This window comes from Falco cherrug, chromosome 4, assembly GCF_023634085.1.
Source record: "Falco cherrug isolate bFalChe1 chromosome 4, bFalChe1.pri, whole genome shotgun sequence".
NCBI classification, from domain to species: Eukaryota; Metazoa; Chordata; class Aves; order Falconiformes; family Falconidae; genus Falco; species Falco cherrug.
This window is the reverse complement of record NC_073700.1, coordinates 72,656,061-72,682,053: the sequence shown is the minus strand read 5'-3', so window position 1 is coordinate 72,682,053 and position 25,993 is coordinate 72,656,061. Positions and strand designations below refer to the sequence as shown.

Genomic DNA, 25,993 nt, shown 5'->3' with positions numbered 1-25,993 from the left:
TTAAAGATATATATTTTTCACTAGATGAATTTTTCTAAATTATACACATTTTTAATGTAGTCCAGTGGTATATGCTCTAAAATCCTGAAAATGCATTACATGATTCATAGCTTGGGGTTTTTTCTCCCCCCTCTTTTGCTATACAAAGAATTTGCAACTACATAAAGCAAATCTTTCTGGATTTTTCTGAATTTGCAATATTGCTCATGATGATCTTTTATTTCACAGGTTCACTTCTAAAACCTGAACCGAACTACAAATTTGGTAGGATTTTTTTCTCTTTCAAAGAAAAGTTTACTGTATAATTTTAAGGCATTGTACAGTCCAAATATAAATGTAATATATGATTCTTTATCTTTCAGAATATCAAGTCACTGATAATGGATGGATAATATATGAAGATAAGCAGTACTATTTCAGCAGAGAACTTGTCCATATGGAAGAAGCACGGAGAGTCTGTCAGAAGAACTTTGCAGATCTTGTTGTCATTGAGAATGAAAGTGAAAGACAGTTTCTATGGAAATATGTAAGCACTGAGCCTGTTAATGATAATCAAATTATGAAGCAGAGCAGCTGATAAAACAAAGGGAACAGCCTATCTGTTTATGTAAGCTTGAGTCTTGAGCTATTGTCCTACATTACTGGCTTATATAACAATATACTTGTTCAGGACCTGTATAAGAAAATCACTATCGCTTTTAGTAAGCAGAGGAAAAAGGCATGCAAATGTTAAAGGTGCCACAAAGCACAGTACAGGCCCAAGTAGCTCAGCTCTTCTACGGTATGTTCAGCATAGTGATTATGGCTTTCCTGTTCAGTAGGCTCCTCACTCCAGGATGTTCCCCATATCCCTGTTGCCTGCTTGAAACCTGGGTCTGAACCGAAAATGTTCTTACCTGAGGCTCAAATCCTGAAAGAAAGAAAAAATAAATCACAGGCATGGTTAATGGGCTTCCAGGTTTCTGTTTGATGTTGAGGAACTGTTTTGTGCTTAACTGTTAATTGCTTTTGTTTTAGACTTACACAAAACTCCGAGGGGAAACATATTTCATTGGCTTAGTTGTCAGCTTTGATCAGAAATTCAGGTGAGTAAAGGAAAACTGATAATGAACAACAAATGACAGCAATTTCATCTCACTCTATGGGAGCATTCGTGTGTGCTTTCATTTTAAGAGTTGGAAACTATTGTGCAACTGACCTCTGGGTAGATTTCAAGAGAAATCTCAGATCAGAAGTGTCAAGTTCTCCTATATTTAAGCAGAGTAATGTGTTTTCCTTCCAAATCTGGGAAAGCATAACCAATAGAAGTTCACAGCTAAGATTCATTTCACTTAATGTCTTATGTTGAGAGATCTGAGTTAAACACCGAGGTGACCCTTCACAGGTAGTGAGAAGCAGCAGCTAATATTAGGTAGTTAATCGCCTGATTCACTTTAGACATCAACTTTAGGATGAGATTAACTCTGACCAAATCTGCAGTGGCTACAGAGTAAGCCCAGGAGGTTTTGATAAAATATGAATGTAAGAGTTTAACCAGATTAATCCCAGTAGTTCAAGTTATGGGAGCTGGAAACAAGAAGTGTAAGCAACATCTCACCCAACAGCTTTTTGAAATTGCTGGTAGGGAACCCGTTTTGGAAATTTGTTTGTAGAAGGCTTCCAAGAGAACACGTTTCTGGGATGAAAAGGAAATCCATGCACTGGTGAGATCTTGCAGTTTCTGTCTTGCCCAGACCATAAAGAAGTCTTTGCTCGAAGTATGATGTTATTTATCCAACCTTGGGCGAAATGGGATGCTGATAGAATTTGAATGTGATAGTACTAAATAGATAAAAAGCAGCAATAAAGTTATGGATACGTCCTCTCCAGTATATGTAGAGCCTTTGCCCTCTGGTCACTACTAATGCTCTGCTTAGCCCTTTACCTAGACAGACACTGTAGCTAAATGACTGCTGGAGATGTCTGTCCAGCAGCCACTGTCCCCTTCTTTCTTTCAGATGGTTGGATGACACTCCAGTGAACTATGTTGCCTGGGCTCCAAACGAACCCAGTTTTGCAAATAATGACAAACACTGTGTGATAATGTCAAGAAACTTTGGTGAGTAAAATAGCAACAAAGAAGTATTTGGTTGAAAATTCAGCATCAAAATCCAAAATGTTTGCTACATATTTGAATTGAGATTATCCCACAAATAGATAGTTCAACAATGCTGACAGTTTTTCATGGCATGGTTTTAAACCATGCCATCGCTATTAGGAGACAAACATACCACAGAGGGAGTATGTGTGGGTAAATGTGTACATAGCAACTTTCACCTGCCTCCAGAAGGTTTCATTCATTTCTGCTTTACAAATACTGTCTGGGGTTGACTGCTGTAATGGTGGTATGAGAGTTCCAGGCAGTGATTCTCTGTATTCCATTTATTTACAGGATTTTGGAAAGATATAAGCTGTGCTGTGAAAAATTACTTCATCTGCGAAAGGCATAATTCAACCTACTCAGGATTTGCTCCTACTGTACTTCCACCTCTGGGAGGGTGTCCTGAAACCTGGCTTTTGTTTAACAATAAGGTGCAGTAACAAATCTCAGCCTTATTTAGCAGATTTGCTATAGGTAGAGGAAAGAAATACCTTTTTTTTTTTTTTATCTCACTATGTGAAACCTCTCACTTTATACACCGGTTTATTAAGAGGTATTCTAATTAGCAGTGTATGCAGTTTTTTGTGTTGGCAAGTCTGCCTCTAATCTAAAAAACAAAGGTGAATTTGAATATTTTAAATTATAATTTTTGTAAATGTTCTTGTGCCCTTAGCCATAGTTACTTTTACAGTTTCTAAAATTTTCTGTTTATTTTAGGCACACTTACTTGCATGGAAATCCTGTTCCATTATCCTTACCTGTAAGTGTAAGCCCCTTTTTCTGAGCAACACTGAGATTAAAAAATGCAAGGTCACACTTTTCATATGTAATTGGTTATCACAACAACTCATTTTAAAATGAGAAACACAAACAGCAATAAATGTCAAATCAAATACAGAAAACAAGCAAGCATTGGTTTTGCTAACTTAATCAAAAGTACACCTGGCCATGTGAATGAAAAAAACAAAAACCAACAAACAAACAAAAGAAAATCACAAATGAATCCCACAGTGCAATCAATAGCAAAAGTTGTTATGCATTCAACAGGCATAAAAAGGGAGAAACAGCATATGCCAGTTAAAAGCCATGTCTTCTGTCCCTCAGAACATACACAACCACAAAACCCACTTTTTCCACGGATATTAAGGAAAAATCCCTATGGGATACTAATACACCATACAAAAGAGCATTTCTTCCTCACACTGTTCAGCTCACACTGAGTGCTCACAGAGGCTCAGGCTTTAGTACTAAGTCTGGGTGGTGATGGTGTATGTATATATATATATACGCACACACACACACACACAAGAACTCAAGAACTTGACCTGAGAGATACCTGCCCCAAATTACGTTCCTGATCAGGAAGTAGTTTCGGTCCCTCAAAAATTCTACTTTTCAGTGGTGTGACCTGAAATCTCTACTTGTGCACATTGGATATCTAATTAATTCCTCAAAGGCTTTTGGAGGCTGCCCACTCTTGCCCAGCACTAACCCTGAACCATCCATAGGTTTGTAGGTGCTGCACAGGCATCGCTGTGATTAGCTGGGTCCACTTCTTGCTGGCTGAAAATATTCACGTTTCAGTAGCTTCCCCCATCTGCTGCTTTTTACATGCAGGGACTAGAACTGAATTAATCAAAACCAATGGTTTCAAGACTCTTTGACACCTGAAATTTTGTCTAATCCTTTACTCTCCCCCCAGTGTTATAAAATATTTGGGTCCAGAGGAGAAGAGAGACTGACTTGGCACTCTGCAAGAAGTGATTGTATAGAATTAGGGGGAAATTTGGCATCTATACACAATGAGCAAGTGCAAGGTAAGGCATCTGAGCCTTTTGGTGCTAAGTATGAAGCCAGCACGTTTCATCTAACAGTCGAACTAGCCTCTAGATCTAAACAGCATAACCTACAAAGGAAGACCCTGAGCTGATTGATCCAGGGAGAAGAGTGGAGTGAGATATGACACTTCCCATCTTTTGGCAAAAGCATCATGTATAGGGAATAGAATAATCTGTTCTTAATGGCCTTGGAAGATGGGATAAACAGGAGTAATAATATATAGTAATTATATAAATATATAAAATTACATATAATATATATTATATATATGTAATATAAAAATAATAAATAGTAATTAGATGTCCACAGAATAGTCAAGTCAGACAGCAAACAAACATCTACTAGAAATTACATGTGTGTTGATGCTACCTTGGGGAAAACTGATCAATCATTTTGAAGTCACTTCTAGCCCTAATCTCTCTATTTCCAAGAAGTCTATATCATTTTTATGATTTTTATGATACTTTTCTTAATGAAATCGAATTGCTTCAGTTAATTACTCATTTTAATTTTCCTCTTTTATTCTTAATTCATAGTCTAACAATACTGAATTTGCTATTTCCAATATTTTTAAAAGTTGATTGGTTGTTTTATTTGGAATTTGCTTTACACAATTTGAAGAAAGGCAACTCCTCGGCTACTCTCTTTCTGATGTTTTTTTTTTTTTAATAGCCTTCTTTACCTTGCAATTAAAGGATGTTGCCAATGAAACGTGGATCGGACTGAACGACATTAACCATGACGGCACATATCTTTGGACAGATGGAAGCTTTTTTGACTACTCAAATTGGGCAAGACAAGTCCGATTTAGAGATGAATACATGTACATTGATGGGAAGTATATTACAATACAGGTAAACAGAAAAAACTCAGAAAATGCGTAATTTAGATAATGTACTCAAGGTTAGTTGACTGACTTCTGTCTCAGCTAGGATCCTGTATTTCAATGGCTTAAAGCAGAAGGCAACGGAATATTTCAGAGATCGAGTTTTTATAGCTGTACCCACAGATTAATAGGCCTCTTCAGAGTCTACACTTACTGTCATTCCTTTGCAGAAGTCCAGACTGAACAAGAAGAGTGCTGTATTATAATTACTGCTAGAATGAAAGTTATTAGAATTATTAGATTTTACTGGAAATGTTCAGTATTATTAGCTCGAATTTTTACTTTGCTTTATTGTTTTTCCTTGCACAGCATGAATTCAAATGCAAGTTCAACAAATTCAGTACAGATTACCATAAAATACATCATAAAAATAGCTTTGGTGTACTCCAAGCAATTTTAATAAACTGACAAAATTTCTTGCAGTAACCTGCCAAGGAAGGTTCATTTGCTTGTATATATAATATCATGTTTCACTTCCAAGAAACAATAAATGAAAACAAAAGCCAGAAAATTAGGAAAGAAATCTATTAACTTTGTCTCCTCAAACTAATTTCTATTAATTTGCCAGACATTTTGCACTTTGTTAGCTTTAATTTCATTTTTTAAATTTTCCCTAGACTGACTGTATTGCAATGACAACAAGATCTGTAGATGAAGCAGGGTACTGGGAAATCACTGACTGCCAGCATAACAAAAGCTATATTTGCCAGATGGACAGCAGTAAGTTTTATTTTTTGCCGCCTTTGTTGGAAGAGATTTCCTGAAAAATCTGACTGTGAGTCCTCAGTTGTAACTGCCCAGCTGTGCCTGTAGCAGCTGGTGTGAGGGAAGCAGGGCTGCTTTCCCAGCTCAGGAATTCCAGACACAGAACCCGCTCAGGGATAAAGATTATAAAAAAGTTTTGGATTTACAGCCTTTTCCCTACCAGCATATGCACCAGCACTCACAGAGGCTCACTTCACCTACCCTGCAGACGCCTACGCTTAAATCAAGTGCCTGCACGTGGTGAGCAGACACTTCAAAGGCAGGATTCACCTGCCTTGTTGTGATGCAAGTGCCCAAAACAGGTTGTTAGAAAAATTGTGCCTTCAAAATGCATTTCTTCTCTATTGACATAATAGTTTACCCACCTGTGCTTTACCCAGCTGGCACAGATAAAGGTATCTGACTCAGGTTATTACACAAATACAATGCATAAAGACAAATCCATCAGTGACCTGCACCACAGGCATCTTAGTTATGCAGATAAAACACTAAAGGACGCTTTCCCACCCCCAGATCTAACCCTTCCTCACGAGAAGAATCCTCACACATCCTCCACTGGGGGGTTAGCTACAGTCAGTCAGACTGGTTAGTATGCTCATCAGTCCTTAGCAATGCTTTTATATCACAAGATCAGCAATAATCAGAAGGGCAAAAGTTCTAGTTTTCTTTGTGTATCCTCAGGGTGAGAGATACATCTGGAGTGCAGCTACACTGCAGAGATCCACAGAAATAGGAACAGGGAACTGCTAAGCAGCAAGTAAAAATAGGGGAAGAAGCCACAGCTGCGCCAGATGTTTCATAGCTCTGCCTTGTGCAAGTGCAGAAAGCTGCATCTGGGCGTCACTAGCAAAAACAACTATCAGGGCATCCTTGACACTGACTGAACACAAAGGCAGTTTTTGTCCTTTTGTCTGTCCCCATCACTAGCTCTAGGTCTTTGTCTCCTGCTTCCACATGTATCATTTTAGGTACAGCTACAGTTTCCTTTTTCACTTCATCCTACGTGGGAAAGAAGCAGCAGCAGAGTCACAAACTGTGTTTAGAATGAAATTCACTCCTATTTTCAGACTGAAATGGTGTGGAGATCCTGCACCATGCTTGTGTGTGGGAGGAATTTCACCTGCACTGCAGGAGGGGGACCTAGAGAGCTCTGGGGGGAACATCACTGTATAACCAGTATTCACAAAATTTCATCTGGTGCAGTGTAAGTCTAGATACACACAGTGTTCTCTGCCTCTTCCTAATCCCTGAATACACTTTTTATGCTATAGTTAAAAATAATTCCAAGTTACCATTAAAAAATGTCTCCTGTGTTTTAAATAAGAAATGCTTTTACCTGATGCTTGTGCTGCCACACTATATTCAACTGTTACTCAAAAGTAATGCTGATATTCAGGCAGCTAGTAATTTTTGACTGTTTTCTCCCCTTCCTCTCAAATTTACACTTCTTTCCTTCAGAGCCTGAACTGTTCCGTTCCACAATTGCCCCAGATTCTGGTTTCATCCATTATGGTAACAGCACCTATTTAATCATTCCTTCTAAAATGAATTGGGAAGAAGCAAGAAAAGCCTGCAAGAAGAGATCTTCAGAGCTTGCCAGCATTTTTGATCATTACAGTAATATATTCCTGCTGCTGCAGGCAGCACGATATGGAGGACCCTTATGGATTGGGCTCAACAGCAATGTGGTAAGATCAATAAATTCACTGGTGGAGCAGTTTAATGCTGTTGACTGGATTACTATCCGCAGGCAGAACTGTAGCATGAGTAGATTTAGGAACCTAGGACTGGTGGACAGCACTCACTCCATTTAACTTCATCCGTCTTAAATAATTATTCCGTTTTAGGCAACGGAGAAGGATGGGAACCTCTGACAGTGCTGGCCTCTACTAATTCTTTGGGAGTCTTAGACTTTTAGGTTAAACTATCTGGGTAACTTTCAGGTGGCCATTTTTAGGAAAGCTGAATTCTACTGAACAGGACCAACAAGGTCATTAAGTCTAGTCCCTCACGATCATTGGCAGCTGTACAGAAGAGCTCACAGGACATACTATGTGCCTCTGAACACCCTCATTCTGATACCTGCTAAGTCCCAAAGATTAAAAGTAGTAAAAGCTATATTGTACCAGAAAAAGTGGATTCAGAGACCCAGGTCCACCACTGTGTAAGGCAACACTTGAGTCAGTCTTACTAACTCTGTGGCTGAGTGCCAAAATGAGCTTCACGTTTTCTAGTGAATATGTAGCTGTTCAATGCATCTAAATATCATGTTTCTATTGCATTGTCCTTTCAGATGGCTAAAATACCTTGATAATATAAAAAAAGTTCTTTCATCAGTAATAATCTTCTTAACTAGTGATTGTTTTTATTAATTGTGATTCTGCACAGATAAATAACACAGCAAAACATGTCTGAAATTTAGTATCTCTAGGGAGATCTTACAATAAATGTTCTGTAAAAATAGCATTTCTGATTATATGATGCAGCAGCACTCTGATAAAGCCTCCTAGAAGGCTACATTGTCTGAGAATGAACTTGTTATTGAACAACATGCATTTCAATGATTTTAACGGTACCTCTCCCTAACAGGTAAAATGCTTTGTCTGAGAATATATGTGTGACTAGAAGTCACCAGCTTTGACATGAATCCTCCCACTTGCACAAATCCACAGGACAACTCTATCCAAAAAAATATAATAGTGTTTAATTTCACTTGATATCAATTTTTTTTTGTTTTTACAGTTAGAAACATGGTTTAGAAAGTAGATAAAATTCCATGACAAGCAAGTTTGAAACACCAAATGTTCTCCTGGTCCTTTTCTTTTGCAGAGTAAAGCTTCTTGGTTCCTCCTGCTCCCCAGGCAATGATCTTGCCCTGATGGTGCTGAGGTCAGGAGGAACTTGTGTATCTGACCTCCTGATACATGTAGACACTAGAGAGAGATCATATTTTATCCCCCAGTTCTTAATGGCACCAACAGACTGTCTAGATCTGTCCCCAGTTCCTTGTAATTATTCTGATTCTTCCTGGGGAAAAAAAGGGGGCAGGGGGAGACTAAACAAAGACTCAAGACTTCCTGCTTCTGAATATTTCTCTTTTGCTTCTTACAAACCAAATATTTTCTCAGACTTTTCATAGTGATAACTGCAGTTTACTCCTGAATGTTTCTCCTCAGAACTGTACTTGAGCTTAGAGTCCCTGTTTGACAGCCAACTCCAAGACCCACTTCCACCTGAGCTTTCCACAAGTTTCATGTTCCTATGGTTGTATTGCTCTTCATGGTGATCTGAATCCTCTTAGACCATGATTCCACCTCACGATGGTGCCTGACAAGGGACTGAGCACCAGCAGTGCACAGCAAGCATCATTTGGCCTTCAAAACACCTTTGTGGGCTGTTTCAGCATGGGAGTGATACTGCTCTGTCTTACTTTCACATTGCTGGGTCCTGATTCAATTAATATTTTAACAGTACTAGAACAGATATACAAACTGAGCTCTACATGTCACTGTGAAAGTCTGCATTTGTATAAATCCACTCACCTGAAACAGCAGATGAGAGTGTACAAAAATTATGTTGTCTGTTTCAATTTTAGAGTCATGGCTATGACAGATGGATTGATAAAAGGAAAATAAATTTTTCAAAGTGGTCCTATGGAGAACCAAAACAGAAAATAGCCTGTGTCTATCTAGAGCTCCGTGGGACCTGGAAAACAGCACCTTGCAATGAAAAACATTTTCCTGCCTGCAAAAAATCTGAGGGTAAGCTATGGCGATGGCTTTCAGTTTTATGGCAGAAACCTTGCTCTATCTGCTTTGACTGAAATACAGATTTCTAAGTATGTATTAGGGAATAATAAGACTGAGTTTGTAATGTTAGTACCTTTATTTTGCATGAACAATGTTTTATTTTTATGATGTGGTCATTTATCAGACAAGATAATGCCATTTTACTAGACTAGGGTGATAACTGCAGTAGAAGTTCTCCTATGCCACAAGCAGACAGAACAGAGATTGTGGGAGTATTAAACATTTCACTTCAAGTCTAGAACATAAAACTTCTTGCTGACGGGGATTTTGTGGGAAGTATAAAACAAATACAGTTCCTTCACCATAAGCAGCATTCATACACTGGTTATGGTTTCAGTGTTATTAGATTTTAAAAACCGGGGAAAGGAGGAAGAGTTCTATCTGGGGAAAAAAGTCTGTTATTGGCCCAAACAATGTTTCATACTTCATACTGATTCTGCAGGTGTCACTAAGGAATACTACAAATTGAAAGCTACAGGCAACACTTAGGATGGGACTAAACCTTTTTGCTTTCCCATTTGTACTAGAGCAACCAGTATTAGCTCTGGTGACACAGACTTAATGGAAATTATTTTTCTTTTGAACTGTTTTTGTGTAGTTTTTCTTTAATTTCTTTTCCAGGCCATGCTCTGAACTTCCTATCTATTCATTTGTAACTTTAGTTTTAAAAACATATATACTGCTGTTTCTTTCCATAATGTCATTGCTTGCAGGAGAATGAGGGGCTACTACACAAATATTCAATGACATTCAGATTATTCCATGCATTGTTAAAGTTGTTCAGAATTTTTATGTAAGAATTATTACCTTGAGGAAAATATTAAATGGGAAGTTCCCCAGTAAACTCTGATTTTAGATTATACTTCCATTTAAAATCAAATTGTTATTTGAATCTCTTGAGAGTTTGCGAGTTTTCTGGATTCTCTTTTTCTGCTTTTAATGCATGTATCTTTTATTTATACAAATTTCTTGGTTATAACAATATAAACTAGAACCAACCCCCCCTGAACACTCAAATATCCTTGAGACAGTTCAAGTTGGATTTAGTTGGGAGTGCAGGCTCACATTCAATCATTCAGTTGTGACTGAGCAGTTCTGTTCCTCATTGGCCCTCTTGACGTAGTCACTGATAATTCTAGCACTGTATGCCGAAGTATATTTCAAGAACTTTTAAGAAAGGGGTTTTTTTAAACTTGATTTCATATCTGAAGATCTGCCACCTCTAATGAATGAAAGCGTCCATAATATCTGATTTCTTCTAGATGTACTTCCTTCTGATCCCCCACAGGATATTGGAAAATGTCCTGAATCTGATCGCATATATTGGATTCCTTTCCGAAGCCACTGCTATAACTTCAATGACAATGAAATGAGCTGGGCTCAGTCTGTGACTCAGTGCATTCAATCAGGTAATTATTTTTTTTACCTAAAAATAGGATTTCAATCTTGACATTAAAAAAAAAAATAATCACTTTAAAAAGTCTTGAAAACTAATGCTGCAAAACCTACACTTATTAAAAAAAGGAAACCAATGTCTCATTTACTTTTTACTGTTGATACTGTTTATTTTTCGGTTATGTTGAAATCTGAGTGATCAATTTTCCTTGAGGTTTTTCCAGCTGTGCTTGTTTCTTCTTGTATTTCTTCATTCACAAAAAGAGGGAACTTCTTTCTGGCCTTATCCCTTCTTTTCCATACCTTTCCCTATACAAGAAATAAATATAGTAACAATTACTTATTTTTCACACAGGGTGTGTGATCCTAAAGGGATTGCACATACTGCGTGAAAGTCCTGGCTCTACCAGTGGCCAGAGCCAGGGAAAGGCAAACCCAAATGCTTCCCTCCCCCATCTTGGAGGCATCTGGTCCTGGCCCAGACCACGAGCTGCTCCTTGGCACCATTCTACTTATGCTGCTGAATCATCAGCTACCTCATCCATGCTTCAGGAGGCAGTGAAAGGGAAGCACTATACTGCCGAAAAGAAATGGGTCCTTTTGTTTCATATCTTTTAAAATCCTCTTAGCACTCTTCCTGGACCACCATTGCCAGAAAAATGAATACTTCAATTTTAACTGTGAATTTGTTTGCTGCGCAGTATTACATACTACATGATATCCTGTCAAACCATGAAGAACAAACAAATAATCATCTGTAATGCCTATGAAAAGTATTATCCAATCACTTGAAAATAAGTGTTTCACCTGGTGTTTAAAAAAATCATCTTCACTATGCTTTCACATCTTTCACTTCTGGTGACACCAGTCACAGTCTTTGCTGTTCCCCTACAGCTGAACACTACTTTCTGGCTTCTATTTAAATCCTTGCATACTCCCTACCAGCAGGAGAGGCTTTATTATTATACTTATCCTGTATGAAAGGCTGTAACTAAGTTGTGCCACTGACTTCTATGGCAGGAGATACCTCCTGTCATCTTCTGTTGGTTTTCTTACAGGTGGTATGCTGACTTCTGTACAAGATCTGGCTGAATCAAACTTTTTAGTAGAGCATGCAGACTTATATACAAGCAAGACAAGCGGCTTTTGGATAGGAGTATACAGAAATGTAAATGGTAACTGTTTTAACTTCTATAAATAACCACAAATAGACTTCATTAAATGGACAGAAATGTGGATAAGACTGTTGTTTTTAAGGAACTAACTGAAGTACAATAGAAGCTAATTAAAAACAAAAAGGTAGATTGATAGTATATAATCTAAAAAGTCTTGGAGGTTGATGGTTTTATCCAATAGGTGTGAAAGGCTGTTGAAAAGAAATTTGTGGGCTTCAGTTATGGATCTTAGATGTTGTATGGATCTGCCAAAGGATGCCACCATGTGGGATTGCCTCAATTAAAATATCTTGTCTATATGTGGTTCAGAAGCAAAGATGTGGAGAGGTGATAGGAATATCTCTTGAGAGGCACAACTCAGAAGATACTGTTCTTTTAAAAGGTGAGATATAACATGCAATTTCATTTGTCTGTACCTGAGGCAATCATGGGGCCTCATGTCTAAATTTGAACAATCCAAGAATTGCTGTAATCAATGATAATTTTTCAAAGCTGCTTATGGTTGCAGTGTCACCAAGGTCCTTTACATTGGACCACAAGTCAATGGCATGTTATTTGTCCCCCTGACCTCAACCCTCCCTGAAGATATCTCCTATTCCTGATCTGTGAGATAGCCTTTCCCACCCTGTTTGCCCTGTGCCCCAGTGGGGAACATATCCTGGCTGGATCTCATCTTCTCATGGCTGGGGAGTACCCACGTGAGAGTTGGGGGGTCCAGCCACAGCCCACAGCACTGAGCTTCTCTGTACCACTGTACTGAGAAAGTTAGGCTGCTGGCTACCAGAAAGAGAGTGTAGTGGAAAACAAGCACCTGGAAGAAAACAACACTAGTGTCAATCCACAATCAGTCAGAAAGAATTATTATTTTAGATTCATTTTAACTCACTGATACTTCAGAATGTTTTGCAGCAGGAGTTTCTGAAAAAAAAAAAAAGTGTTGATTTTAATTAGGTATATGTTTGTGTTACAGTAAATGTTTCTGATTTTCAATGAGTGCTGCTGAAATGAAAAAGCCTAGCTTTGAAACTTCAGTACCCCAGACAAAAATAAGGGAATCTGTAAATTAAAACTGTTATGACTGGCAAATTTGCAAATCATAATTTGGAGAAGTTCTTAAAAAGTGAATCAAGAGAAATAAAATACATTAGAAAACAATCACAAACAGCATTTTTTAAAAGAGCAGTATTGCTTTATTAGGCTGAGTAAAGTAATAATGATAATATTCACTAACATTAGTGAAGATCTTTGACGTGGAACTATTAGTATTGCTAGTAACATTTCCAACATTAGGGCAGCTGCTTTGGCAAGACAACAGTGCCTTAGGCTTTGTCAACTGGGCCGATGGACAGCCCTTGAAGGACCAGCTTGATTACTGTGTGGAGCTGTCTGCGTTCTCTGGCTACTGGAGTGTCCTTCCTTGCTCTTCCCAAAAGGGTTTTATTTGTAAGAAACCAAAGAGTAAGTGACTTTAATATTTTTTCTTGATGTTTATGGTTTTATTTCAGTAGCAATAGCACAATATGGTCACTACAAAAGACCAATAAAACACTTTATTTGCAGTCTTCCTTATCACCTGCTTCAGTGTTCAGACAAAAATAATATGAATATATAGAGTTATCTTTTTTTTTTTTGTGTCTGTCCTGTTCATGTTCTATTGCTTCATAATTTCAGATTCTCTTGCATGGTGTGATGAATATTCAATTAATAACTAAGGATGATCAAGATTTCCTAAAAAAAAAATTTACACTCCTTTGTTGTTTTGCTCCCCTTTGACATCCGTATTCACTTTCTATGGAACAATAATTTGCTTTTCCTTCCCTTGCTGTACTATGATACATGCTGTTCCAGTAAGAGATGGATGAAGCAATAATAACAGAACGGAAGCACGATCCAGAGCGTGTGTAGTGACCTTTGAAAATAGTAGAAGCGTTTCAGTTAGCAGTTTTGGTTTTGTGTTTTTTTGTTTTGTTTTGTTTTGTTTTGTTTTTTTAATATTGTGTTTCTGTGTAACTAAGCACCATCTGCTTTGGTCAGGAAGTAGAAATATCAGAATATTGTGAGCCAAACAGCCATGTGGTATTTTGGCATGTAACTGTTAATTCTGAAAAAAAAAAAAAAGAAAAAAAAAAAAGAAAAAAAAGTTTTCCTGTCCTGTTTCGCAACCTTGAGGTTTAGGATGTTTCTGAGGTTCTGTCCTTTCACCTCCCAGAGCAAAGCTGCAGCTGGTGGGGAAAGCATCTGTACACATTTGTAGCAGTGTCAGAGCATTTTATGAAAAAGAAAATTCTCCTTTTAGGGCGGTTCTTAGTTGTCTTCGAGTAGTCAAAGCAATAGACACCACAAAAAGCTAGCTGTTACCAGATACATCAAACGCAGGAACTCAGTGTCAACACATACTGTATTTGATGGGTTTGGCTCTCAGTGGCCCATACGTGCAATGCCAAAGTACAGAGAATATCCCTTACACCAGGCTCTCCAGCAGAATGGGCTTTCAGCCCAGGCAGATATTAACATTACAGTGAGCTTTGCGTGCTTCCAAGGGACACTTTCACAGCTGCATTTCCTTCGTGCTCACAAACACACTGGAGCTTAATGCTTTGCTGTGCTGCTGCTGCAGCAGCCGGGCTCCTGGTGTTTCCTACCAGGAACACACACACCGACTCTTCCTGCAGCTTCCCAGGCCCATGGGGAAGATCTGCTCTCCCACTGGCCATCATCCAGCTCGCACCCAGAGTGCCGAGAAAAATCTTGCAGATGGCGCCCTCTTTGCACAGCTGGGGAAAACTGCATAAGAAAGCTTGAGCTTATAAATGTAATTATAGATGCAAATGAATTAGGGTAAATTAAAATCTGCTGGGTCTCAAATGAATTATGTGCAATATAGGAAAAGTGTCAAATATCCTTGTTGTTCCCAGTCTCCGTAGGCATTCAGGCCCAGTGAAGAGGGCAAGATTATTAACCAGTGGAGAAGAGAGAGTCATCTAAAACAGTCAGAAACTATCTGTGCTTGAAGATTCTTTGATTATTAAAAAGAAGCAAGAAGGGGGCTTTAACATGCGAAACACAGCAGTTTTATTACCATAAATATCAGGTTAAAATACAATCACCCCTTTTCATCTCTGTTAATTTAGCAAATGTGTTTCCAGGAGGAGTGATGAGGTAACTTTGATGCATGGGATATCAAACCTTTTGCTAATATGAAACTGTCAGGATGAAAATGTGATCTTTTTAGATTTTGACTAAATGTTTGTCTTTATCTTTGACAGCTATTCTTAAAGCAGCTGCAAACGTGGAAGGTAAGATTTGTTTCTCCTTCCCAATAGTTTCAAAGAGACATGAAAAGAAATGCTTGTGATTTTTTATGAACTGATATTCATTATTTATTTGTCTTTTATATGAGCTTAATTTACTTAGTTGCCATTGAATGAATTCCCAGCATAATTTAGTACTACCTATGAGACAACCAAAGCATCCCTGGATAACTAAATCTTTGGTAAATGGATCACACCCTCTTTGCTCCTTCTTTTGCAAGCTAAGATCTACGAGGGGGACTGACACAAAGACATGACAGATTTCTCCTTGGTAATTAAGGGGGAAATTAGACCAACAGTTTTCAGTATTCTTATATTTATTTATGGCTATAGTACACCCACTTCTATTTGCTTTACATTTCTTTACAGATGCCAAAAAGGACAAAGCACATGGTCACATGAGTATGTGGATGCTACTTACTCTGGTCCTCATCATTCTCTTAGGGGTGGGCCTCATGATTTATTTCTTATTCAAGATCAAAACCCCAAGGGAGTCTGAAACAGAGGCGAGGCCATGCAGCACACTGGTAGAATACAGCCGTGTCCTAACTGGAAGGGATGATGAAAATGATTCTACTAACAACCAAGAAAAAAATGAGCACAGTGTTGTCTAATTGGATAACATAGCCAAACTATATGTTTAAGCTTAAAAAACCCCTATCTGGAACAAAGGAATGCTTAGTAATTGTTACCTGCACTTAATAGACTCTATGAACTAATATTAGCAATTATTCCTCTGGTAAGGATTAAGAGCTGTTGCTCTATGCTCTTCAAGAAGTACACTTAGGACTAAGACTCAGTACTGTAAAAATGGTTGATTAATCAAGCATTAAAAATAACACAGTGAGGGAGAATTTAGATTTAAAAGTCATGTATTAATACCTTAGTGTTCTCTCTTTTTAGAGATTTGTGGCAGCATCACATACAGCCAAGTACAGACATACAGTGAGCACACTCTTTGCAGGGCATTCAGCCCCAAAGCCAGCACTCTGAGAACGTATCTCACCATAATGTGCTGAAGTGTGCATACTGTTACTCAAGTAAAATGGTATTTGGAATAAACAGAGATTTACATTAATTGGTTTTCCCTGTTTTTGTCCCTGTCTTGCACTCCTTACAGAATTATCTTCCTTGCCCCAGTATTATAACTGAAATCAAATACTTGTCCATCATTCATGGCTTCAACTTGGATTTTGCAAAGCAAGTAAATCTTTGCAAAGAGTCATATTCTATGACTTTGAATGTTTTGTATCAATTATGAATATGAGACTATATCAATAAAGGATCTATATACCACCTAATAATACTTCAGTGTTCAATTATTGTGTGGAAATGTTCTGTGGTTTGGTGTTCTGAGTCATTTACCTTAAGAGAGTAGCTAACAGGAGGAGACACAGAAATATGAACGATACCTATGACTAAAAAGAAACATAAACAAACTATAAAATAAAGTGGATGCCAAATACCAATGGAGGAATCCATTCCTGTTTTTATTTAACTTGGCCACTTATTTTAGGATGTCTTTTCTTACTGTCCTCCAATTCTCTGACAAATGATAAGCAGTGGGGCACACCACAGTGTCTTGGTAGTGAAATGCTTCAGGGATTTTCTGTGCTGTTTAAATTTTCTATGAATTCTATGCTGCCTATGACAGACCGAAAAAAAAGATCTCAAGGATCTCTGGGAGAAACAGACCCTTAGAAAGTACGTAAGAATTGTACAGGAGAGGTCATTGGGAAGGAGAGATTCACATGACATTGGATTGATGGTTTGTAGGTACTGCAGTCAAACAAAACATATTGCAGAGGATAGGGAATGAAGGGCATTCTGTACTCAAACTATTTTTACTGACAGTCCCCTTGATCTTACACTTTTTTTTCCCCTTCATGTTAAGTTACAACATATACCCATATTTATAATTTTGGAAATACTAACACTGAATTGGATTCAGTGCTGTTTGATGGCTAACGATGAAGGCAAGGCAAATGAAAAGAGTAAACATGAGGAGAAAAAAACCCACACCTGAAATAATAGCATTATTTATAATTTTGATGTTTTGATGGTTGATATTGGTAACACAGCTCTGAAGACCCTATACTGTGGAAATAGGTTTCTTGTCTCACATTAAGTAATGTTCTGCCCTTGCAGGACATGTTGTGAGATTCGTCTTCATAATAAAGCCATGAAAAATGAGAGAAAATTCTAAGGGAAATTTCTGCTGAATGTATTTTCTCCTTTTCCTTCAAAACAAATAAGGGATTTTTGCATCATAACTGAAGTTGATTTCCACTTAACAAAAGGTTGCAGCTCATTTGTAATGTTTGCGTATATTCCTCTGCTTGTCTCATTTACTCTTAGTACAAAGAAAGAATTGTTAAGTATTAAAATTAGTTTTTACTTTATGGATTAGATAATGTGGAAAGGAAGTTTTGTTGTCCAAATCACTGGTTAACAGAAAGATTTGCTAATTTGTACTGGTTCCCATGAGAAAAATTCACATGAAATAAAAGCATAGTAGTTTTACCAGTTGATAAATCAAGAGAAGAGAAAAGCCAGTGCCCAGTTTGTCAAGTTACCAAGCAAAATTAAATCTTCCCATCTGGGTTAATTTTTCACAGTGAAATAGTTGACATGGCTTGGTGCATCAAATTAGATGAATATAACTTTTGTAGCAGTGAAGACCTAGCTGGTCGAGAAACTTGCATTATTTCTTTAACTAATTTCTTTTTGTTTGTTTAGTTTCCAGGTATGTATGTATGAGATTTGAGGTACGTCCATTTAAAGCGCACTCCCTGCTTCTTTGCCTTTGAGAGTCAGGACATTACAATCCCAGAGCAGAACCAAGAAAGTTAAAAATAATTCAGCAGAATGATGTTGACTTTTCAAACTTTGTCACTTGCATATGAATTAATGGAAACTTCACTTTCACATGCAAAGTTTGAATTTTGTCATTATTTATAGATTTCAAAATACCATGTGACAGGATATTTCCTAATTTAGAGCCCAGAGTTTTCTCTTTCAACTAAAACTCTCCAAAACTGAGAAGAAGCCAGCATCAACTGGTTCCTTAAGGACTTCTACTGCAGCAATTAATTTCATCTCATCTCTCTGTGAATAAGAAGAAAGAAATGAAATGCTTAACATTTTCTACAGTCTTAGTTCTCCTCTCTTTTATTCATACTGCTTTTCAGACATTCGGTGAGTCTTTGTTTTTTACCCCCTGCAAAAGTGGATGTGAAAGTGGGCATTTTTGTTGTCTTGCTTGTTTCTCAGTCTCTGTAATATTTTCACATTTCACTGTTTGACTACCCTGCATTTCATACTCATCCTAACTGGAATGGTCCACAGAAGTTAAAAAAGGATGTAGATACAGAGATACTGGTTCACGTTTAAAGAGAGGGGAAGAGTCAAGATGGGGTAAAGCTGGGAATCAGAAATCAGGAAAGAGTCATGTATGGGGATAAACATTCCCCTTTGGATGCAATTTAATTACTGGTTATGTCTGCACTGTGAAGTAGATGGACTTCACAGTGTGCTCCACAGTTCTTGTCTGTATATGTGACTGAATTACAAAAATTGAGAAACAGAAAATGATTAAATTGGGCATGGTATGTGTAACTCCTAGCCTTAGGTTGTGTGCGATAAGATGGAGCTTGTGGATTGATGTCAGATGTAATGCTGTGGCTGAGCAGATGCCAATGAAAAAAATACTAAAAAGATCAGAGTCAAGAACAGCCCTGGAATAACCACTATGGCTTTCAGGGTACGGGTGAGAAGCATAGTTAAGTCTCTGAAGTTGACCAAGGGCAGATGACAGGTCCCTTTTGATGTAAGGATGGTGATATGGTTCAAGGACATTTTTCCTTTAACCTTCAATTCATTAGATTTGTGGAGTGGGGTACAAATCACAGTTTCTGAAAGCAGACACTGTGCTGTGTGAGCTGTGCCAGAATTAGCCTGGGCAAGAAAGGGGGTCTCCCCTCTGCTCTACGAGCTGGGACCCAAACCTGATAGCCCAAACACAAACCTCACAGTTTCCAGTGAGAACTAATATTAGACAAAAAAAATACTATGAAGGACAACAGCTGAAACTTAGGGCACTACACTAAGTACTTCTTTAGTAATTTAATTAAATTTAATTTAATTAAACTAAGTAAGCATTAAATTAAAGTAGATTAAAAGATTTAATTAATCTTAAAACTTTCTGTCTAAATGGACTAGGAAAGAAGAAACTAGGTCTTAGCTTCAAATTTAGATTTGAAGAAGTGAAACTTCTGAGCTGGTCAAAGTAATACAGGACTTTCCTGGGAGAGCTCAAACATTAAATACAGATATCCTAACAAGAAAAATTCTTCCTGTCATAGCCTCCCAGAATTTCCCAGACGCTTTCTGCTCTGTGCACTACTCAACATTGGCTGTGTCCTAACATCCTACCTTTGTCCTACAAATTTACTTTAGTTTTTGGAAGGGTATCTCCCTGTCCCTTACATGGTTATTCTCTCGGATACAGGGGTGATGCTACATCTCTGTTTCCAGGTAGGGATTTGAGACACAGAGAACTGAAGGGCAAAGCCTTGCCCTCTTGTCCCACAGGTCCTAGAATATTCCCTGTAGTCCAGATTTCACTCCCTCATGACCCAAAGCCAGTGGGAACTGTACGCTAGCTGACATTTTGAAAAGCAGGCAGCTGTGTTCACAGGCTGATGCCCCGCACTGAACAACCTGCTTTACACAGCAGCAGTACAGCAGCAGAGCTGGGCAGCCCTTCCCGGTGGGCCTGCTTGGCTTGAGGGATTACTAGATCAGGCTGCTTGTGATCCTTTGGGAGTGTTAGCTAGCGCGTTCAGTGTTCATAGACTGTCTTTCCATAACAATGCGCAGCACACAGGCACACACCTGTAGTATCTTTACCTCTATATACTGCTTGGTGTTGGTTCTTGTGGGAATGTTTGTGATTCGATTGCATGACTGGTGCTGATTTCTTATGACAGACATACTAATGGGAGGGGTACTAGAACAGGACAACGTAACAAGTCACAGTTCCACAGTTTTTCATCCAAAAAACCCACCCCAAACCATAACAGGACATGCCAATTACAGAAGGAGCAGCTAGACTCGCAGAAGCCTCACTCACTAACTTTATTAAGAACAAATGCAGCCCCGTGGAGAAGTGTGTAACATGAGCTAAATATACAGCGCATGAAGTGATGGCAAACTTCCAAATCTTCAGTAAAGTCTCTTCTGGAAATCTTGAAAGAAATGTGTATTTCAGGAGAAAATTCATGAGAATTCCATTATAGTGATGACACTTTTGAAGATGTCATAATGTATTTTATGTGCTTTTGTTCCTCTGTATTGTATTTACACATATTTAAGTGAGCTGCACTTATTTTTCCTTCCCAGAAGGAAACAAAAGTCTTGAAAATGCTGCTTGATCTTTGCAAAAGTGACTCAGATTTACACTCTCCAGACATGAATCAGATCAGAATAGAAACAACAGCACATCCCTTTCCTCAAAGCTACACTCACCATGTGCTCACCCTAAACACATTAATTCTGATTTTTTTTTACAGACAACAAAATATTTTTAATATACAATGAGAATACTAAGCTCTGTTTAATTGCTCAGAGTTCTCATGCAGTCACAACAGCTGCTTGCAAGAAAAACGCCGAGTCACAAAAATTCAGGTGGGTGTCTGATCATCAGGTGATGAGCATGGCATTTGCACAATGTTTGGGAGTGGCCAACAAGCAAAACCAGGCTAAAATTTCTTTGTACCCATGCAACAAGAAAAATGAATTCCAGAAATGGGAGTGCAGAAATGCCACCCTGGCAATCCAAGGGGAAGATTTATTTCTTAGTGCTGGCAAGAGAAAAGAAGACAATGTCATGCTGAACACAGGATCAGCAAAAATGAATAAATGGAAGATCTATGGAACCACGGATGATTTGTGTTCTCAAGGCCATGAAGGTAATGTTTAAAGGTTAATCCAGATGGTGTATTGAATCCACCTGTTTGCTATCACAGATAGAGTCCTTTGATTTCTGCTCCCCTTAGTCTAACATCAGCTGTTTCTCCTGAGGCAATGGCAGACTGGGGGATGATTAGTTCACTTATCAGGCCTGTGTTCAACCATCCTGGAGATGCACAGCTGCTTAGCTTCAGACAGAATGAAGTATGTGCAAAAAATATGTATTTTCTTTCTTTAACGGAGAATCTAGGATGTTTTTAATTGTTAGTTTTAATCAAAGCACTTTATTTAACTGTATATTAGTACTAGTGAAGTTGTAGTAGTATTGTTGGACGAAAGGCAAAAATTTGTAAGTTTAATACATCAATATTAAATGTAAGGAAATAATTCCATGCATACTACCAATCAGTGCTCTACAAGATTTCAGGTGCCAAAAATCCCAGAACATTTAACAATTAAATCAATGATTGATTTTTAATGAATGTTGGGAAGTTAAGCTACGTGATAAGCTAATGCTATTTTTAGAAAATTACATGTAAATATATGAGACAAAAATCACTACAAGACTTTCATAGTTGTCTACAGTATGAAACTGCTCTATTTCCAGCTGTTAGAGCTGGTGACATCATAAGCGAATGGTAAACTGCAAGACCTACTGTGAACTGCCTTGGGAGGCACTGCTGGTGACAGTAGGTGGCCAGTTACACTGGTGTAACATTCGTAACATTTTCTCCACATAGTCTTACAGAGAGTACAGATATGTAGAGGATTCGGTCTCCCAGATCCCATACCTATATTACAATTTCTCTTTTGCCCCCTCAGATCTGTTCACACTGTTAGGAAATGCCAACGGAGCTCCGTGTGCCTTCCCCTTCCAGCTGAGTGGTAAATGGTACACCGGGTGCACGGCTGCCGGCAGGTCAGATGGCTTGCTCTGGTGTGCAACAACTCCTGACTTCGACACAGACCATTTGTATGGGTTCTGTCCAACTGGCAGTAAGTCCCAAATGTTGACATCGATGCTATAACACAACACTATTAGTTAAATATATCAATACTGAGATGCTGTAAATAATATGGAAAGGAAAACGCTTGTAATGATTTTATTTTACTCAAAAATGTTTCAGTCATGCCATAACATTCCTTACAGACCTTGTGGGTCTGAGCCGTATTTGCTCCAGATTTTCATTTTATAAGTACGCTAGCAGTTAAGTTTTGTCATAACATTTTGTTTAAGATGTTTATAACAAGCTGCAAAACTAAATCTCCTTTCACACAGACAATGACAGATTTTGGAGTACAGATCCTTTGACAGGAACCTACTACCAGATAAACTACCAGTCAGCTCTCACGTGGCACCAAGCAAGGAAGAGCTGCCAGCAGCAGAAGGCAGAATTATTAAGTGTCCCAGAGATACATGAACAAATGTATCTAAGAGGTGAGTTAATATGAAAGACTCTGTGAAAACGGTGTCAAAGAGGGGGTTTTGACTGGTTACAAATGTTTCAGTGCTTTAATCACAGTACAACGAATATCTGCTGTGAAAATGCTGTATGTACTGCTAGAGAAACAGCACAATTACTGTAAAGTAAGCTTTTCATAGGTGGAACTCTTGTAAGTTGCAGAATTGCTATTTGAAATTATTTCTATCATTATTATTATTATTTCAAAAAGTATTAAGAATTACCAGCTAAGTAAGTAAAATTTGGCTCAAGCTCAGAAAGCATCAGAAAGGTGCCAGGAAGGGACCTTACCCTAACATCATTATAGGAGGCAGTCATTCTATGCCTTTTCTGTTAAGAAATCAGTATTCATGTATGGCTAATGAAAGAGATTTTTGGAAATACCATAAAAATGTTATACTATTAAACACTATTAAAAATCTAAAGGCTTTCTGGAATTATGCATAGGCTCTGTGGAATGAAAGCCCTGTATCAACTGCATCACAATCAGGCAAACTTGTAAGTATTAACTATAGCAATTCAGTGTTTCTGTTTTCAAAGCTTATTGCTTACATATAACTGTAGAATAGAATTAAATTTGAATAAACTAACAGGCAAAATAGTCTTTTGCCATTCTCTACCCTTTCTCTACACAATAAACTGAGTCTATTACCAGTAACCATGGATTCTGTACTGAACTTAGAAATCACAAAGCAGGCATTTATTATAATCCTCCAAACGCTGAAAATGCAGAGCATTTCCCAACAAATCTCATTAGAATTCAACCCTTTTGGTTTCCTAGAGTTGATTGAAAACAAGAGATCCTCTCTCTGGATTGGGCTCAACAGTCTGAAACTTAACAGCGGCTGGCAGTGGAGTGGTGGCATTCCCTTCAGATACTTTAACTGGGCACCAGGTAGTAATTGTTTTTTTAACAGTTTTTGGAATTAATATTTCCCATCAGTATGATGAATTCATGTCAATTACAGTCCTGTACTACTCCCCATGAACATGAGGAAATGGAGTTCACAGGCTTATGAGATATGTGAGGTTAAAAAGCTGAGAATGATGTTTTTCTTCACTGGATATATTACAAGGAGTTTCAAGCAGAAGAGCTTGTCCTCTTCTGCTTAAAACTCATGTCCTACCAGAAGCTGATAAAGTGAAAAGCACTAGTTGAGCTGTAGCATACTAGGAATGCCTTCAAGTCAGTTAAAAGCTCTGTGTCTCCTCAGTTCTCAAAAGGGTTATCAGACCCAGCATCCTGCATGGACTGAGACATCAGTGAGCATCAGGCTTGCAAAGCCTTCCCTGTACTTTTTATGCTTTTCCTCATCTCTCCTCTTTAACATTCAAGAGAGACTAAACACAGTTGACAGTATTGGCATTTTATCTTTGAAAGTCGCTTAATGATTGCCATGGCAATAGCTGGTTGCAGCAAATGCTGAATGTTTGCTTGCTGAGTAAATGCACATATATTCCATCTTTTGGCCTTCCCCAAGTATTTGGGGAATCTTTGGCACTCCCAACCTGGTTTTATCTGGCAGAGGATGAAGAGAAAGCCCAGAGCTGCTGAGTCTGGTAGAGGATTTTCTACCTTCTGCTGAGCTGGTTAAATTCCTTAAGCCTTGCAATGAAGCAGAGCAGCCAGAACAGCTGGCTTTCAGGTCAAGCAGCCCACACCCTTGGAGTTCCCATATCTCCACATGACGGCTATTATGACGACTTAATCTACACATTTCCAATTCACTGAAAAATTATTATAAATTGTATCTTTTCTTTTTTTTTTTTTTTCGTGTGGGGGGAGGGGGGCCGGGGGTGCGGTGTGCAGGGAGGGGGAAGTCAGCCAGCACGCTGTGGAGCTCTCTGAGAAGAAGAAAACATTGCCTGTTCCCCAAGGATAGTGGTCCTGAAGAACCTGCTGGAAGGCTGGTTGCAGAGGCAGGCAGAGGAGAGACACAGAGCAAGTGTGAGGGCATGTGCGGAGGCTCCACTTGCAGCAAGGAGCAAATCTGCAGCCAAGCTGCTGAATGGACATGCAGAAAGGACCTTAACAAAGGGCCTGAGTGGAACTTTTTTTACTCCAGCACAGCGCTGAAAGCTGCTGGACCAGAACCTGACATAGAAAGACTCACCTGCAAGGGCACTGTAGAAATGAGGAAATTTGTTTCCACGTGTGATTTGATATGCCGCATCCAGAAGATATGCCTTTTATTTTAGGAATTCCATATTATTATTTTTGTGCTTTGCTAAACACAGCTTTAGAAACTAGAAGCCATTTAACATGCTCCCGTAATAGGAAGCCTACCCTTTCAGGCTTTGCCCAGTCTAGGTTCCCACCACTCTCTGCTCAACTATGTGTCCCACAGATTGGTGGCTTTTGCTTTTGTTTCGTATTTTTAACAAATAATATCCATACACTGATGTTGATTTAGCCCTACAATGAAGAGCTAGAGCTCCAGTTTTCAGTTTTCTTTTTATTGTTAGCAGCTGATAGTTCTTACTCTGAAGAACACTCTTCATTCTTCACATCTGTAGAATTCCTTGTCTGAATATAAACTATGTTAAGATGCTACCTGACTGTGTTCCTGTCCAGAAACCTTACCTCCCAAACCGTGTCCTCTGATTTTATGAATGTAACTGATTGTTTTAAGCTCATTACTTAGCCCTACTAACATAACTTGGTCCTGACAACAAATTGTGTCTAAAACTAGATGTTTCATGAGCTGTGAAACTACAAACTCTGATTTCCTACAGTCTGTATATGGCGTTGCAACTGTAGCAGCACCAGGCACCCCTTCAATGTTTGAACTTTCCAGTCCAGCATCTACTCACAGGGCAACATTCTGCAGCTGGTTGTGAGCTGCATATTCTTTAATGAATATATAGGTGACCCCTATGCACAGGCTGATTAAACAGGTGGAGGGGCAAGGAAAGGTGCTGCAGCCTTTGCATCAGTGCAGGCTCAGAGTTTAGTGTCTTCTGTGCAAGCCAATGATTTTCACAAAACTTACAGGAATGGCTTATTTCTGACACTGCTATCCTGCAATCAAATATGGGGGAAAGTGTGAATTATGCAACAAGCATCTAAAGAAATGTTTTGATGGGTACTTCTAAATTACATTTCCTTATCTCTGGTATAAAAATAAATGTAGCAATGAAGTCATGAGTCCATAATTGACACATGAAAAGGCTGGAAGTAAATTGTTCTTTTAGCTGCTGACATAAAACATGTTATACATAATTCGGTTTTTTATT

General features: G+C 38.4%; 2 protein-coding genes across 4 annotated transcripts in view; both read left to right on the top strand.

Annotated features, from left to right (window-relative positions):
* Positions 1-16,624, top strand: part of LOC102060171 (macrophage mannose receptor 1) — a 33,977-nt gene extending 17,353 nt beyond the window's left edge. For all 3 annotated transcript variants that reach the window (XM_055708397.1, XM_055708396.1, XM_027800516.2), the window contains 15 exons: positions 229-264; positions 363-526; positions 1,018-1,085; positions 1,998-2,098; positions 2,432-2,571; positions 3,843-3,957; positions 4,652-4,833; positions 5,483-5,585; positions 7,089-7,318; positions 9,226-9,391; positions 10,702-10,848; positions 11,893-12,009; positions 13,300-13,467; positions 15,276-15,305; positions 15,690-16,624. In XM_055708397.1, the coding sequence (XP_055564372.1) occupies positions 229-264; positions 363-526; positions 1,018-1,085; positions 1,998-2,098; positions 2,432-2,571; positions 3,843-3,957; positions 4,652-4,833; positions 5,483-5,585; positions 7,089-7,318; positions 9,226-9,391; positions 10,702-10,848; positions 11,893-12,009; positions 13,300-13,467; positions 15,276-15,305; positions 15,690-15,934 (2,012 nt within the window). In that variant the 3' untranslated portion in view covers positions 15,935-16,624. The remainder of the gene's footprint in view (positions 1-228; positions 265-362; positions 527-1,017; positions 1,086-1,997; positions 2,099-2,431; positions 2,572-3,842; positions 3,958-4,651; positions 4,834-5,482; positions 5,586-7,088; positions 7,319-9,225; positions 9,392-10,701; positions 10,849-11,892; positions 12,010-13,299; positions 13,468-15,275; positions 15,306-15,689) is intronic.
* Positions 16,625-18,351: 1,727 nt separating this feature from the next.
* The window catches only part of LOC102051848 (macrophage mannose receptor 1-like), a 33,109-nt gene continuing 25,467 nt past the window's right edge, over positions 18,352-25,993 (top strand). The window contains exons 1-5 of the mRNA XM_005432151.4: positions 18,352-18,518; positions 20,894-21,292; positions 22,116-22,289; positions 22,573-22,731; positions 23,538-23,651. Of these exons, the coding sequence (XP_005432208.2) occupies positions 18,449-18,518; positions 20,894-21,292; positions 22,116-22,289; positions 22,573-22,731; positions 23,538-23,651 (916 nt within the window). The 5' untranslated portion in view covers positions 18,352-18,448. The remainder of the gene's footprint in view (positions 18,519-20,893; positions 21,293-22,115; positions 22,290-22,572; positions 22,732-23,537; positions 23,652-25,993) is intronic.